This window comes from Drosophila novamexicana, unplaced genomic scaffold (genome assembly GCF_003285875.2).
Source record: "Drosophila novamexicana strain 15010-1031.04,08,12 unplaced genomic scaffold, DnovRS2.1 tig00000193-arrow-pilon, whole genome shotgun sequence".
Lineage (NCBI taxonomy): Eukaryota > Metazoa > Arthropoda > Insecta > Diptera > Drosophilidae > Drosophila > Drosophila novamexicana.
The window spans coordinates 8,870,669-8,888,042 of NW_020824787.1; the positions used below are offsets into that span (position 1 = coordinate 8,870,669).

Consider the following 17,374-nt stretch of genomic DNA (forward strand, 5'->3'; position numbering starts at 1 on the left):
CAGAACATGCTCAAGAACCAGCGGGCCCATAAGTTCTTTCCCAGTGGATATAGACGGGGGAGTAGTTCCATAGGTTTGTGAGAAGATAATTAAAGAAGTAGAAATTAGAAAGTTAGATAGATAAATACCTGTGTTGATGTTTGGACGAATAAAGATATGGAAAAGAATATAAGACAAAGCCAATCAACTTAAAATAATTAGCTTTGATAATTCCAAACTAAAACAAATTTTAAGCAAATATACAATTAAATTAAAAATACAAAAACAAGACGAAAATATTTGGAGCTGTGAATGAGAATTCTCTGGGACCTACTTAGGCTTGAAGTACCATATTAGGACTTCAGGTCCTTAAGCACCAGGCTTTATAAACAATGATAAACTTTACTAACCACCCAACTATTGAAAGCAGTTGAAAATTGCCAGCACCAAGTGAAAGAGCAAGACCTAGACCAAAATTGGACTAAGGCACGACCAAGAGTTAAAAGCGCTGCTAACAGTGTTGCAAGTAAAATGAAACTACGACGACAAGATGTAAAAGTATCTATAACTGCAGATGGTGCGATAGGGCTGTCAAGTGGGTATGCTCACTGGGTGCTCGCTAAGTGCTCGGACGCGGAGAATGTGCGCCGCGGCTGACCTTTGTCTAGTTTCCTGCTTTGGCTCAGCTGGCTTTGACTTATGGTGCTTAAGCGTTGACTGATTGCATCTAATTATTCACTGAATGATAATATTGTTGATATTTTTGTCTGCCTGGCTGGAGCTGCCAAGAACAACAGTTGATGATGCTGATGACGGCGTCTCAACGACCTATTCATGACCCTTTCGCGGTCTCCTGGGGGCCGCTGGCCGCTTGAGTGGAATTTCATTTGAAGCGTCAGCTGCTGCCACTGCTGCTGCTGCTGCTGCTGCTTGTGCTGCTCTATTCGACAAGTGGAGCCCAAATGATAATTGCGCTTTTCATGCAGTCTCACAGATTGATGGTAAATGGAAATTGAGTCTGCCGATTGTATCTTCTTTTCTCTCTTGCCATCTTGGCTCGTTATTTGATTTGCTTTGTTTCTCGTTTAATTAATTTATGCGTTTCGCCTGACAGGTGAGAAATTCTGTTGCATAGCATTTTTGATTTGTTTTAATTTCATTTCTGAATCAAGCTTTTCTCTTTGGCCCCAACATTTATGCTTATTATGTATAATATTTACACATATTTCATTTTAATTGGGTGCCATTTTTCAAGTGCCAGTTGCCTGAATTTGTGGGCGTGTTGGTGTGGAAATTTTAGCCTCGCTCGTTATGCAATGCGCTGCAGGCCAAAACGCATCACATAATTAATTAACATAAGCAATAAGAGCGAGCGAGAGAGAGAGTACGCTAAATTAATGGAGTTACCTTTGCTGATACCGAAACCAACTGATATCCAAATTATAATAATTTTCAGGCACCTGCAAACAGGCTTTGGGCATGGAATCTGGCGCCATTGCGGACTTTCAAATTACGGCTAGTTCGGCTCATGATATGGGAAATGTGGGCCCACAACATGCCAGGTACGTTCAATTAAAATTAAATTAAAAACAAATAAGAACCAAAGTTTAGCATTCATGAAATTAGAAAAAGAAATTAAAGTTAAAGAATAAACTAAATATATAAGCACCAACATCTGAAAGCTTTACTTGATGTTGGTTAGGTAAATGAAAATCGGAGAGAAGAGCGGTATATGAAAATCGCAAAGAAGGGCAATTTGAAATTGCAATTTGGCAATTGAAAGAGTGATTGTGGCAGAGGGATATAACCGACTACAAATTATTTTATTATTTCATCAAAATATTTGTCCATATTGCTGAAGCCCATGAAGCTTGCAAGAAGGAATTTGATATTTAAGAGAAGTCAGTAAGATAATATTTAACCTGATGTTATATTGTTTGTGCAAGTAGAATTATGCTAATATGTAATGAAAATTCACGTAAAATAGAAAATATATAGAGAAATATATATAAATATATACAGTTCTAGCTCGTTTAACAAGTACCTTATTACGCTTAGAGGCGTTTAAGCCAAAAGGAAATGACTCGAATTGTTGGCTATACAACCTTTATATCGTAAACTATAGGCCACATATGTTGTAACTGATATCCAAACATATAAATTTGCCTACAAGAAAAGGCAAAAAGGATTTTAATTACGTCAGACGACTTCATGACTTTGTATTAACCTTATCCCTGCCCTTAGGTAATACATTATTTAAGCCATCAACAGCCGAAGCAACAAAAACACACATGCTATTTATGTTAACTCAAAATGATAAACAAGAAACATGCATTAAAATCTGCCACATAAAAACGGTTACATTGATGATCGAAGGGCGGGGCCGAAGGCGTCTCGGTATTTCTGTATCCTGTGTACATGGAAATTATTATGAATTATTTTATGGCGTGTTTAAATGCCTTTATGTCATTTCTGCCAAAAACAAGGCAAACACACAAATGACATAAATTAAAATACGTACACAGAAACACAACAAGCACACACACGCACACACATACGCACTCACACACCCGCGCAGATACTTATGTAAATTATGGAAAATAATGATACAACTTATGACCGCTTTATATTTTGCTGACATTTATTTGCCTGTTGTGAAGTCGGCCAAAAGCATTTTCTGATTTATCTTCTGGGCACACATGACAAATTCGCGACGCACTTAAATAAAAATGAAATACTTTGGTAATTATTTAGAATGCCCAAAGCTGACCCCAAGCTCTGAGATCATGAATATATAATGCATAATACTGTTGCCCGTAATAAACTCCACCCACACATACATTTCAGAATAAACATTTTTATGACACACTAAAATCATTTACACAATGTGCCACAAAAACAAACAACTTTGGATGGACACCACAGAATAAAAACCCAAACAAGCCCACAAAATGTCAAGCTTAATAACTTGCGAAAGTTTCTCTCAGCCGGAAAGAAAACAAGCTATAAAATAGAATTTAGATACGAAGTTTCGGTTCTCATTGCTTAATGGTTGACCTTTAAGAGAAAATGAATAATAGAAATCGTTATAAGAAATGCATATATCAATTGCATAGTCAGTTATATTTTTGTATAGCGATAAATTAAAGCGGAGTTAGGACTATGACTACAAATACTAACATCTGTTTGAAGTGGTTGAGTAGTTTCTGTGGAACAGTAAGGAGATCCGAGCATAACTTTAGCATCAAAGCATTCCTGCTTTTGGAAATTTAGAAAAGCTCAAGCTACAAGCCTTTCAAATGACGAGTTATTTCTTCTAATTTCTTTTGAATGACAGCACAAAAAAAACCATAAAATTATTATTATAAATGATGCACTACCATATACATATGACCTCAAGGGTCAGTCAGTTATGAGGAAAATCTAATGTCCAATGTCCTGCAGTGACAACAAACAAAGATGTAAGCAAAAGCTACAATTGCGACATAACCAAACCAAAAGTAACAACAAAATGTTTGAGTGAAGTAACAAAAATATTGATTATAATGTCAATGTCGCCTAGGAGAAAGAGGGGCGTGGGTAAGGCTGGTAGCACGTGGACGGGGGGGCTGTAAAAGTGGAACAGCAGGCAAATCGAGCCGAGGCAAAGCGCATAAAAATAAAAGAAAAGCAATAAAATTATGCAAAGTCAACAGAAAAACGACCAGCGACAGGCGACAGGCGACGACGATGCCAACAACATTGAGATTGTGGCAGAGGCAGAAGAAGAGAATGCGGCCGACGGTGCCCTGGTACGTGTTGACTGCGAGGTTTCCCCAGCTGTACCCATGCCAAAAAGAACGAGAGAGACAGAAGGTCTACGGTGCGCTAACAAATGTTTGGTACTAAAAATGTCACACATGGCGTTTTGCATGTGGCGCCCCCCTATGTGAGGGGAAAGCGAGTGAGAAGTGCGACGGGGAAACGTGGCTGACTCGGGAATGTGCGTGCTCAGGCCTAATGATGCCCGCTGTTGGTTCGGTGGGGCCAGCGGGTAGCTGAACGGGCAGTTTTACGTTAAGCATGCGCCAAAGTCACATGAATTTTATTACAAATGCAAAGGTTGCCACGCAGTCAGGCACTGAGAAGCGCCGAGAGAGGCGCAAGAAAACACTCAACGTGTGTGATAAATGAAAGCGCGCTGCTTATTGAAGGGTTAAAGCAACAATTTTCAGTGCTTTAAAAGCCAAGTCTTAAGATTTACGGCCCGAATTTGGGCCACTTGCCAAGGATACACAACAAGGAAACTTATTAGCGTAGCCTAGTTTGCAACCGTATGGAACCGAAAAATAAAACAAAAGGCGGGCGCACACTGCAAATGATTCCACAGAAGCATTCTTTATGAGCCTTACGTGACCAGAAACTCTTTGCCTATTTTAGTTGTACCTTTTCCTTTGGCGGATTTGCAGTTGCTTCGAGCTAATAAACTTCATAGCTGCATAGTTTTTCACTTTCGAGCAGTAAAGAAATTGACTTGATTTGTTGGCTGGGAAATGACAATGTGAGCGCCGCGTGTCAGCAACATGAAAAGTCCATATTCATGCGTGAATTTTGATGGATGTCGCCTAATGAAAATATGCGACGCTTTTGCTGTCATACCAATAGCCCCTCTTTCTCTACATCTCTCTCTCTCTCTCTCTCTCCGTATCACAAATATACTCTTTCTCTCTGTTTCACGCTCTGGAGAGCCTGAGGGCGTATGTGTTTGGCATAAATTTTTGACAGTTGAGTTATTTTCGACAGCCTGCCGTGGGACTATATATCTCTCTCTCTTTTACTCGCTCGACCTCTATTTCTTTCTCTATGCGGTTGGCTCACGTTTTGGTCGCCTGAATGTAGGCTACACATAAATTTGTTTCGTTGCTTTTGATGTTTTGGCCTTTGAGGCAGTTGCCTCGATAATTGAAGCAATTTAAGAAATGGTCTAATGGAGCTTCAATACACTCATGACGCTGAAATATGGATGGAAGGTTGGCATGTCAGAAAACTGTGCCAAAAATTGTGAATTGCATAGAAAGGCGCAAGCTTAAGGTAACGGAAGAACCGTAAAGTAACAATAAGGCTAAAGAAGTTGATAACAATTTACATATCTTTTATATTAATATTGTATTGTATAATCAATTATTTATTATTAAAATGGTTTTAAAAGTAAATGGGAAAAAACTAAGAACATATTGAAAACACGATGAACAGAATTTATGAGAATAAACTCTGATTCGAACCATTTTATAAGTGATGTACTGAACTAATAAACTAAAATGAATGGGAAGTAGTATTTATACAAAATTAGAGTTTAGAGCTTCAATAGATTTCATGCACTTGCCCATAGCATTATCGTTCCTTCAACTCAAAACTAGGAAAAACAGTTCCCGCTTCCCGTTTGTTGATTATTTTCAGGCAGCATTCAAGCGGCACTGATTAATAAAGTTAAATGACTTATAAGTCCATTAAGCAAACTTCTTCATTCTTGCGTAAAGCAAAAATGCCAAAGAAATTAGCGAACCAAGGCAGAAAAAAACCCGAAAAACTTTTCACGTCTGCAGCTGATGGAAATACTTACACATAACATAACAAACGAGAAAACCAGAACGGGAAACAATTGCAAACATTTTACCAATACACTGCCAAAAGGGCAGCTAAACAATCGAGCTAGCAAAAGGAAAGAAAAAAAAAGAATGAAGTGAACTACGTAAAATCTTATGGCAGCTTAGCATGCAATAAGCAGAAATCAATTGACCCATTTGGTTTATGTACTGGAAACAAAGGGCGGGCAACCCAACTCTGAATGCCGTCACATGGCAAATGCAAAGGCGAGAACGTTGGCTGCCTGATTCGTATTGTTTTCACATTATATTGACAGCAACGAATCAAAATCAACGCATTTTCTATTGTCGCTGCTGTCGTCGATTGGCGACTGTGAGAATTGAAAGCTGCATTTCATATGCCCCAACGCACAAAACCACAAGGAACAACTTTTCTGCACAAAACTTACAACGTTTTGCAATCAATGGAACTCCGATTGCGGTTAGAGTGCGTTCGTTAGGGTTGGGGCAGGGTTAAGGGTCGAAGCCCCCAAACGTTATGGGGTAATGTCAAAGTCAATGTGAATGCGACCAAATGTCAATGTCGGCTCAAGATAATGTCTGCGCTGCGTTCAACGCTGACTGGAAACTTTGAGTTTTTCTTTTGATTTTTTTTTTGTCGTTTTCTAGTTTAAATGTCTCTAGTTGATAATGTGCCAAATTCATTTATTGCAACTAGAAACGCATTGTGTGTACATTTAAGGTCAACGTTAACGTTAACATTTTATTTGATGTTTATGCTAGAACGAGCTCTAACCGATAATAATTACTTTTATCGTTTTGAGCGGCAGAAATCATTTGGAGAATTATAGAATATCAAAATGCTAAGTTACTAATTGCATACAAATTCCAAGAATATATATATATATATACATTAAAATATATATAATAATATATAAATTAAAAGATAAAAAGGTTTTATATACCTCCAAAATTAAACTATTACTGAACAAAACTCACGTATCTTTTACATGCATACACTTTTCGTGAATCTTATAAATACAAATTGATGTAAGCACTTTTGTCATGCTGAGCAAAAACACATTTACACAAGACAACTTTCGCACAGAGATATGACTTAGCTGCAGTTAGCTACCTAATCGAATCGTGTACAGATAATCCAAATATATTAGTACAAACTGTTGTTGTTCCCGCAAGAACACGTTACACCGAGTCGCTCAATATTGTTAAGTGACCGCTTATGATCGCTGCTGGTGATAATGCATCGACAGAAGATTTAAAATAAGATATGTACTCTGTTAGTATAAAAAGACTAATTTGTAATCAGAATCTTACAAGAACTTAGACAGTAAAGACACAAAGTATTTTGCAATAAAAGAGCGAGCGAGCAATCGATCGTTTTACATATTGAATCGAAATGCCCTCAAGTTATATGTCGAGTCGTTCTGCGGTCATCAACAATCAACAAACTTTTTTTGCAATTGCCATTATTCTATTTGGATTACGAATTGAAAGAGGCATAGGATTATATTTGAAATTTAATATGCCGTAGTAGGCTGATATTAAATTGAAAACCTAGTAAAATGATGTCGAAACTGGAATGAGAAATAAGTTCAATATACAAAACTGATTTGTGTCGCATTGGAAAAAAAACAAAATATTTTTTATAAATTTTAAAAAAGTCAACGAATTATAGTTAAAAAAAAAATACATAAAAATAATGATAATAATAGTTTGATCGACTGTAAAATGATCACACGAATTTGTCAATTTCTAAATGAATAAAAACAATTTTAAATGCTTCAAACTTACTTTTTGTCTGACGTTTCCAACTCTTTTTAAAAGAGCATATGATTCAGTCATCATCAGTATCTGAAGAAGCAAAGAAAGGAAGCTTATTATTAGCTTAAGGTACGACTGATAATATATATATATTCATATATTGAAGGAAACAGAATCTTTGAAATTTAAAAAGTACATGTTTTTAGATTATCAGCCTTAAAGGGAAGCCCTAATTAGTAATTAATAATTTATAATATCTTATGTCAACGTAATAACATTCGACACGTAGACTTTTACACTTACATTTTATTGTTATTAATATGAACAACATTTCAAGGTATGAAATCAAAAATTCCCAGCAAAGTTAAAGCAAAATGTGAATTTCGTATTTGAAGGTATGCAAATAATTTAGGGCACAATAAAACTATCTCCTATCTGACAGCGTCTGGCAATGATTTCAACTGCTGCCGCAGCTCTGTTTAGTTGCAGTTGCCTGTCAGTCATTTGTAAATTAGGAATAACACAGTTTTGAAATTCTAGTGTTACATTTAGACATTTGCTGCGCTCTGAGCTGTTGGTTGTTAATTATGAATGAAGAACCGAATATGGAATGTGCAGAAGGAGCCATTGTTAGTTTTGTGCTTGTATTGTTTTGCCCGTAATCTATGATATGTTGGCCACAAATTGGAAACAGCTTACAGCTCGCATTTCACGTAACGAACATTTCGCCTTAGTGGGGTGGGCCAGACCCCGTTTCATCCCTTAATTGCCGCATTAGTGCTGCATTGCTTGTGTTAGAAGTCCGACTCGTTGCCACGCCATATTATGCTACAACAACAAGAAGCAACCTGTGCTTTGGCTTTGGCACCAAACCATGGGAGACTTGAATTCAGGCTCCATCGTTGCGCACACTTTTTGGGTTTGTCTGCGGCTGTCGCTCACTTAATCGTTGCCTGTCTCTCTGTCTGTGGCATTGATTTTCGCTTTTAGCGTAGTCTACTTTTAGGCGCACGCGGCCGGAATCGGGCCAGAGCAAAGGCACGGCCACAGGCACTGATTACGGCAGCCAGCTGCCAGTTGTTGTTGTTGGCCACTGAAGCAATTGTTGTTAACGCGTTTTCCATTTTATTGCATTAATGTTTGATTTGGTTTTGCTTGAACCGTGGCCCCCACAACCCCAGCATTGCCAGCGCTCCACGCACTGCTTAATGTGAGTCCGATTGAATTGATTGCTGTGTATAGCAGCATGTATCCGTATCTTATGCTCTGTGTGTGCTTGTGTGTGTGGGTGTATCTGTATCTCTATGTTGTTCTTGCTGCTAGTTCGTTTGCCACTTGTCCGCACTGAATTTCGATTTCGACTTGGCTTCGTTTCGCTTCAGCTGTCAGCAGTATCAAACTTGTGCCCCTCACTCCATCGGCCGCTTCACGCACTTCACATGCTGCGTAATGTGTTAATGTGCTTTTTATGTTACAAATGAGTCAATTTTTATGATTTAATGTTACCCAACGGCTCGTCCAATTCCAATTTTGATAACGGTTTGGCATTTTTCTTACATTGATTACCCCCGAAAGCGGCATAAGCATAAATTTGCTTTGCTTATTGAATTATTTATAACATTTTATTGAATTCCTTCATTGCCACGCATTATTTCTCGCAACTTTGGCATTGATTTGGGTTACAGGCCTCCAAAATTGTATACGTCCTGCTGCAATTTCAAAATAAAAAAATTCACCAAAAAATAAAGAACATTTTTTTTCTGCCTTACTTAATTGGGGCAAACAACTTGGTGCTAAACTTTCGCTTCGAGCAAGTTAACTTAAGCCGTATCCAAGGCAACCGACAGTGCTTGGGAAAATTCCTGCCGTCATTGGGGAAAACATGTTTTATTAATTTCATTTATTAAAAAAATACACACACCGTAGGTTATCTTCATTAGATTTTGTCAAGCTACGCGCCGTTGTGCTGCTTGGAATGCCGGCGTTCATACACTTGGGCAAACAAATACTTTCAGCTTGGGCGTGTACCGGAAAATTCCAGGAAAATTACAACGTCAAGTAAAAGCAGCAAAGGTGTGAGCTGTGAAGCAGTCATACCCAGAGAGATTGTAGCTAAAGAGCTGAAGCAAAGGCTTATATGTAGAAAAACTGTATTATATCTAACAAAGTGCTTGAAAATAAAAATATAAGAGTTGACAGATCAGAGAAAATAGATGAGCAGTTATATAGTTTAAAAACAATAAGCAATAAGTATTCACCTAATCAACTCATTGAACAGATTACTTACAAATAAGTTTACCTATTTTTAATTGGAAGACAATTTAAGGCCTTGTTCGCCAAAGGGTTTGAGTAGAAAATGGTACTTAATATTCAAGTACCGAGCCCACCGACATTGTGATTAAAATAATTTTTAATATTTAATATATAATAGTGTAGTGTTTAAGATAAACTTCTGCTTCTGCAACGCGCGCCCTATCTTTCACAATGCTCCATCAAAGTTTGCACAACAAATAGCTATGCGAAACAACTAAACAGCTCGGCCCTGGACCTAGCCATACCCTCCCTCCAACCGTCAACAGGTCAACACAATTGAGACGCTTTCAGGCAGCAAATTGTGCGGCGCGCATGCGTAACAAGAAGCGGCAGCAACTTTGCTGGGAGCATTGGCAATGCCAGTTAAATTTAAATACGCCGAGCAAATACCGTGGAAATGTTTGCTGCGGTAATTGAAAGATAAACAGTCGAGGCAACGCCGACAACAAGTTGACAACTGGCCAGAAGACTAGAAGACTGCGCATGTGCAGCCGACAACAATGCGACCGAGCCGACCCGGGACAACTCAATCGAGTGTGAGGGCTGGGCACAGTCGGAGATCTCAGGCTTGGCCTCGACGCTATTTGCCTACGCATAACTATGGAGTTGCCTATTTGCTTAAAACGTTTTCACTGCGACAACTGCGACTGCAACTGCAACTGCAACTTTGGCGCAGAGTAACGATACAAATAGACAGTTACAGCTTCTTGTCTATTTTTGTTTGATAAAGAATGACATTGGGACCGGGGCCAAGAGATCCCAACTAACTATATGCATATTTGGGCAGCTGTTGCCGGTATTCAGTAGATTAAATACGCTAAGTAAGTAGAATGCAAGATTAGAAAAGCCATGCGAATAGGCAACAGTTGGTAGAAACTCTTTTCTAAATAACTAGTTAAAAGCTTGGGGTTATATAAATAAAGGCACGGTGTTTAGGCAAACCAAGGCGGAAGCCGGCAAGCCGGGTTATCAAGGTTAAGTCAAGCTATTTAACTGTGCAGAGTAGATTGTCTTTACTTAATATATATATATATATATATATATATATATATATATATATATATATATATAAATATACCAAGAATAACATTATGGTAGTTTTAAGTTTAAAAATTATCTGTTATATACGAAAATAAATATTTCTCTGATGTACAATTTTTAGCTAATTAGTTAAATTGCAGAAGTTTCGGTTTATGTACTTAAATAATTTTCGACTTTTTGCAACAATCGTCAGTTCTCTCAAAATTGTAGTTGAGAACAATGGAAAATACATCAAGATCGTGTTGTAGTTAGTTGGTTAAAATGCTTTCATCACTTGCGCAGTCACCATTTTGAATATATGACAAGCCATTAAGACAAAAGTCAGTCGCGACCCAGTGAAGGCGTGACCTCAGTGGCGGGTTGCGACCGCGTTCTATTCGGAGCGGAACTGCGGAGGGCACGTCCTATAAAAGATGACTTTGTCACAGTTATTGCGGCCTGGCAATAATGACTTGAGAAAGCTGCAACAACAAACATGACAGACCGCAGCCAAAGAAACTGCAGGCGCAAAGAAAGAAAAACAGCTGCCAAAAGCAAAGTAAATGGAAAATGGAAAATGACATGCGGCGGGGACAAGTTTTACTTGGGTTCGTTTTCCAACAGGCCGCAAAAATATAAAAGCATACAATTCAAATGCCGGCAACACTTTACTAAGAGCCAAGCAGACAACAGCAAGGCGATAGGTTGGAGGGAGCTGCTGGTAAAGAAAAAAAAAATGGGAAAAACTGAAAAAGAGTTTTGCATTTTGTGTGCCATTGTGTCAAGTGGAAATTGCACGGAGGCGAAGACGACGACGACGATGGCGAAAACCTAGAAAAATGGCAAACACGCCGGAGCGATGACAACGGAAAAGATGACAATAAAAATGGCGGCTAAGGCTTAGGCGACACAACAACAACAACAACAAAAGAACAACAGCAGCAGCAACGTCAACGGCTTAAAGTTCAATGGAAAATATGAAAACCAAAATGGCGACAGCAGCTTCTAAAATGTCAGAGACGTGCAAGGAGAAGGTGGCAGCCATTAGCGTTTTATGGCACAGCCCAAGAAATCGATAAATAAGACGCACATGTGTTTGTTGTGCTTGTTTTTGTTGTTGTTGTTTGCTGTTGTTGTTCCTGTTGTCCGTTCGCTTCGTGTGCAATTTGCGCTGTACAAGGGTTAACGCCTGGTTCAGCCTTAGTCTCAGCCAGAGTTTGCCTTTTTGTTTTTAGTGTAATCATAAAAGCATAACACAAAAGCCATTATGCTATAGGCCCAGACCAGGCAAAGGCCAGAAAATATGACTGAAGCAGCCTCTAATGTGGGTTATATACGTGACATGTAAATATGGAGAAAGCTCGGAGAGAGAGAGAGAGAGATGACAGGAGACCGAGTAAATGTTGCCTACGGCAGACCATATGCAGTTTTTAAAGTCCTACGAACTGAACCATAAAACAGGAATTGCAGCTTGAGCTTATATTGTGCTGTGTGCTTTAAATGCAAAACGGATATAAGGATATCAAGAAATCTTTTAAAGAACAACAAAAAATGTGCAGCAATGCCAAGCAGATATACCTTCTACCTTGCTTAAAGTATTTATTCTATGTGGATGCATGGAATTCAGGTCGAAAAAAGAAAAAGAACCTTTGCCCTTCTTTTATTTTGGAGCAAATATTTATATATATTTGTAAATAAATTATGAGTACGGCCGTATTAAATATTCTATATTATCTATCTTAATAAATACAGAAGAAAGTGGGACCCTGCTAGACTGTGCCGTGCCTGGGTTAAATTTTCCCGTGCACTTTAAAAAAAGTAATTTACATGTTCGTGTTGAGCCGTGCCGTGGAAACACAGTTCGCGCCCATCTCCAATCAGAACCTCAATGTCAATCTATTTGGGTGCTATAATAATATCAAGGAACCATGCTTAGGTACGTGGCAACAACCAATTAAAGACATCTGACGCTCATTTTGGGGCTAAAAATTAATTTGTTTAAGGATTGCGTCAAAGGAATTCTAGCTTAAGTCTTGCCGCCAAAGCGGGCGTCAAACTTTTCAAGCTTAGCAAAATATTTTGGTAAAAAGTGTCAAAAAAAAAAAAAATAAAATAAAATTTAATTAAAAACTCAGCGAATTGGCGTTGCTGCTGTTGTCGCTGTCAGGCGCTAGGAGGCGCTGCTGTGCACTGAGCCAAGCTGAGCGGTAGAAACAAAAGCGGCAGCTATTGTTTTGCTACAGGATGGAGAGAGGCGGAAAGGGTGGCCTTTACAAACGAGGACGGCGACGTCTTTATGACAATCGTAAAAAATAATTTTTAGTAGCTTACAAGCCGTTGGCAGGAGGCAGTTGGAGATGGCAAGGCAGAAGTAAAAGCCCGTTGCTTGGCATTTTAATTGCATCAAGTGTCATTAAAAACGTTGAAAGAAAAATTGGAAATTAAATGAAAAATAAATATGTGTGGGAGAGGGGAAAAACGAGCACAAGCGAAGCAAGAGTTGGGCATGGGGCAATCCTTAAGCAGCTCACACACACACACACGCGAGCGCACACACACACACACAGACACACACACATCTGAAATTGAAAACGCAAATATTTGGTCGTCACCTGTGTTTTTCTTACACTTCTCACAATTTGCACAGCTGCATTGAGATTGTTACGGGGACTAAGGAAGCAACAGACAGAGACAGATAAAGAGAGGGAGGGAGAGCGCAACCCTTCTGGTTGTGCTACTTATTAGACAAGCCCTAAAGCATGTTGGGGACACTGCACCATATGTGGCTGTACATTCCGAGTAGTAAGCCGCTTAAGTTTTGTCTTGGACCCCCACAAGGCAAAAGTTAAGTTGTCCAACCAAACGAACTTCATTCAGTGTAAATCAGCTTAACTTTTTGCGCCATAAACTGTAGCATATTTTTCGAAGCCCATCTTATGTGTGTGCGGGAATCCTTAAAGAGTGGCCACCCCTTCCAAAAAAAAGGAGAAACAGAAATCTAGACAACCTCATTAAAAATAGGAAAACAGCTAGCAAACAAGCCGAAAACGAACTTGATAAAGACTCTGTTACATATACATGGACCCACAAAAAAGGATACGCAAATTCAAAGCCAAAGGATATAGAAAAAAAACGAGAAAAAAACACACACACACACACACGTACATCAGCCTAGAGGCAAAATCTTGTCGGTAAAAGGGTCGCCCTAGTCTCTGAGAGTTTGCATTGTGCTTAGCACAACAAACCAATTGGGCATTTAAGCTACAGGATACTTCCTCTATATGCAAATTCGATTTTGCATAGACCAAAGCGCACAATAAATTTTCGCCAAAGGACGAGACATGTATTGTAGAAGAGCATTTAAATAAATAATGGACCCAAATGTTTGCTGCATTGTAATGAAGTCCATGGACAAATTAACAGAATGGATTCCGATATTCGCTTGAAAAGTAGAGACAATTTGCATTTAAGGCGAAGGTTTTCGAAAACAACTTTTTAAAGTGACAAACGAAAAGTCTTGAAAATGTTTCAAAAAGGGAAGACTTAATGAAAATAATGTAGGAATATATTAAAAGAAAAACGGAATGTTTTATGGCAGAAAAACATGTACATATTAAATTTATAAATTTAAAAAAAGATTTGTGTGAGAGTTCTATATCTCTTTTTAATACGTTAAATTTATAAAAATAATATTTAAATCTCATTTACCGAATGGTTGTCCAATACTTTTCCTTTTTTTTTGCTTTTCGTTGCAAACTTTTTATGATATTGCTTCTAATTTCGTGTTGTATAATATTTTATTGCATTATGTGAATTGAAAAGTTTGCCTAACTTTTGCAAATATTATCAACATATACTAATAATTTAAGAGCAGCTGGTTTTCGTGCCGGCACCCACAGCCAATGCACCGCTGTTACGTGCCATATGAGGCCGGCATCGAGCCACATATTTGTGCATATATTTTCATAATTATCTAAATAAATGTGTGTAAGGCCACAACATGCAAGTGAAAGCGACATGAATTTATATTAAAAACGAGCAGAACTTTACCACAGTTCCCGGCACCTAGTAGCCCATAAATGTATCTGTGAGATACGTTCGTATGTTTGTATCTGTTGGTTGACTCTAATTTCAGCCACGTTTACAGCCATTCCAGGCATGGCTTGGGCGCATAAAGTAACACAAGACCTAGTTAGAGTTCCCAGCCAACTAAATGTGCCCACTCTCTGTGTGTATGTGTGTTAGCGTGTGCATGTGTGTGTGTGTGCAAATGCAACATTACATCCACTTAGTTGTGTTGGTTTCGTGGTTTGGGGGCACCTTGTAGCTATGTTGTGTGCTGCAGTTATGCGATAGCTGCATCCTTTTATGGCATATTTTAGTAGCTTTACCCAAATAAAAGTGGTGCTAGGTGCCATTTCCTGCTGCTGACCATAACGCGCCAAACTATGCACAGGATAGCGTATATATACACACACACACAGGCACACAAAACGCCGCAAAGAATGCAACAATTTGCTGTAAAACGAAACCTCAGCTCCTCAGCTAGGAGCGCTTAGTAGGAAAAGCAAGTGAAAATATTTCTATGCCAACACAAAATTTTCGCACGGCATATTTCGGACTCGTTTTTGCCTTGCATACTTTTATGCGCCGTCCTGCCCTAGGGTAAGGAAATAAGTAAAATAAAAAAGAAGAAAAGTTTCGGGTGTTGTATGCCCCGGCAGTATAAGTATCCAAGTATATCTGCCTCGTTAGTCGTAAATGAGAAGGCGTCGCAACGCTTAAAACGAAGCTAATGAAAGCCTTTGGCCTGAATGCGATGCAAAATGATGCTGCCTCAAGACGAGTGTAAAGCTTACTTATTGGGGCTGCATAACAAGCAGAGCACATCTTTTGGGGCTGCATTGTGTAAGTGGAGCACGCTTTTAGGCAGCATTCAACCATTTCAGCCGAAGAAGACATGCCCCGGCTCACTCGCAGCTCACACTTCTCGCCATGCCCATTATTTGCCCAATTTGAATGCGCATCGAGAAAACATTTGCAGCCTTGTCATGCAAATGATGCTAAAGTGCCATCCCAGGTGACCCATATGTTAACGATAATAAACAGCCCCAGCCGTGAGAGGTTGATGCGAAAGAGTGGAGACTGAAGAACGACTCTGAACGACTAAGAAATGCCCTAAGTCATTTGCGAAAAATATATATAAAAAATCAACAACAATCTCTAAAATTCATAAATTTAAATATGATACAAACAATAACAAATTTAATTAGATCACAATTTTTATATAAATATATTTCTTTAAACGTTTACGCGGTTTTTATATTGTGTGTCAAATTGAATGATAATTTTAAGATACCCTCTGCCAAGCGCAGAGAGTGTTCTAGCAAACAAAATGTAAAAGTCAACGGCAAATGTCAAGCCCACACAGCCGCAGAGCGCAGGCCACACAACTCATTGGATTTATGACAACAAAATTGATATTAATGTAGAAAAGTCGGTGCACACTTGCAAATAGGCAAGCCACCGAAAGGCGCCGGAGGGATGGTGGCAATATGGGAGCTTGGCTAGCAGTCAACTTGGTGGCTTTCGCTGCCTATTTTGCATATGAGATCCTTTCCCTTGGCCCTCAGCCTGCTGTCTCGTGTTGTAAACCGCGATTAACGTAAATAGCGGAAAAAAATGGCGCACAGTAGCAGCAAAAAAATATGCCACAGATAGACACAGACACACACATGGTTGCAAAAAACTGGCAGCGAGTGTTACCGTAACAGCAAAAAAAAAAAAACAGAATTCGCCACAGCAGCAAAGCTCGAGCCAGAGCCAGAGCCAGAGCCAGAGCCAGAAGATAATGTAGGTCATGGCGGGATATGGGCGAGCTGACTCTAGTGGAGATACCCGGTCCGCCAAGTACCATTCAGCTTCCGCCTCATCCCCTACCAGGCTGGTAACGCTATGCGCTAGGATAAAGTGTTCATATGTTTGTGTGGCGCTTGCCATGCGGAAAATTTGTAGCAATTTCCACAGAACGTGGCAACTGCTGATGCGGCCGCTGTTGATGTTGATGTTGATGTTGCTGTTACCGCTGCCTCTACTGCAACAGCAGGAGCAGTAGTTAATTAGCAGTTGATGTGCTATTTTTTATTAGATTGGCGATTAGCTGCTAATGGCCTGCGGTAGTAACGAGAAAGCGAATGGAAAATTGAACTATGGAAAAGATAAGTAGATATGGGCTTACTTTGTAAATAACAATGTCCACTCACTTTTATCTATTGATTATATAATTTTGTTTACAATTAAATCCAAACAGGAATAGAAAGGTCCACGATTTTTATTTTGTAATATAAAGCAACATTAAAGCAGTATGAGGAGACTGAACAGATTCTTACAGATTTTAGCGTCTGTTTAAAATAAACTTTAGGCTTAAAGCTGTGCAAAAAGCTATGACAGTTTGTATAAATATTGAAAAAATAATCCTTAAGGAGATTTGCCACTTTCAGTTAATCGTAATCAATGTGGTTTGTATAAACGTTTCTTTTAGAGAACTTTCACTTCAGTTTTAAAACAACTTAAACTGGGTCAAAAATAAAACAAGCTACATGTTGCACAAACAAATATTCATGAAACAATCCCATAAACATTTCCCCTAGCTGGATATCTTTTTGTTTATTTCTTTATTCTGTTCTGTCTATAGAAAA

General features: G+C 38.8%; 1 protein-coding gene across 1 annotated transcript in view; it reads left to right on the forward strand.

Moving 5' to 3' along the window:
- Positions 1-17,374, forward strand: part of LOC115759338 (discoidin domain-containing receptor 2) — a 101,511-nt gene that overhangs the window by 7,784 nt on the left and 76,353 nt on the right. The window contains exon 2 of the mRNA XM_030700257.1: positions 1,436-1,541. Within this exon, the coding sequence (XP_030556117.1) occupies positions 1,436-1,541 (106 nt within the window). The remainder of the gene's footprint in view (positions 1-1,435; positions 1,542-17,374) is intronic.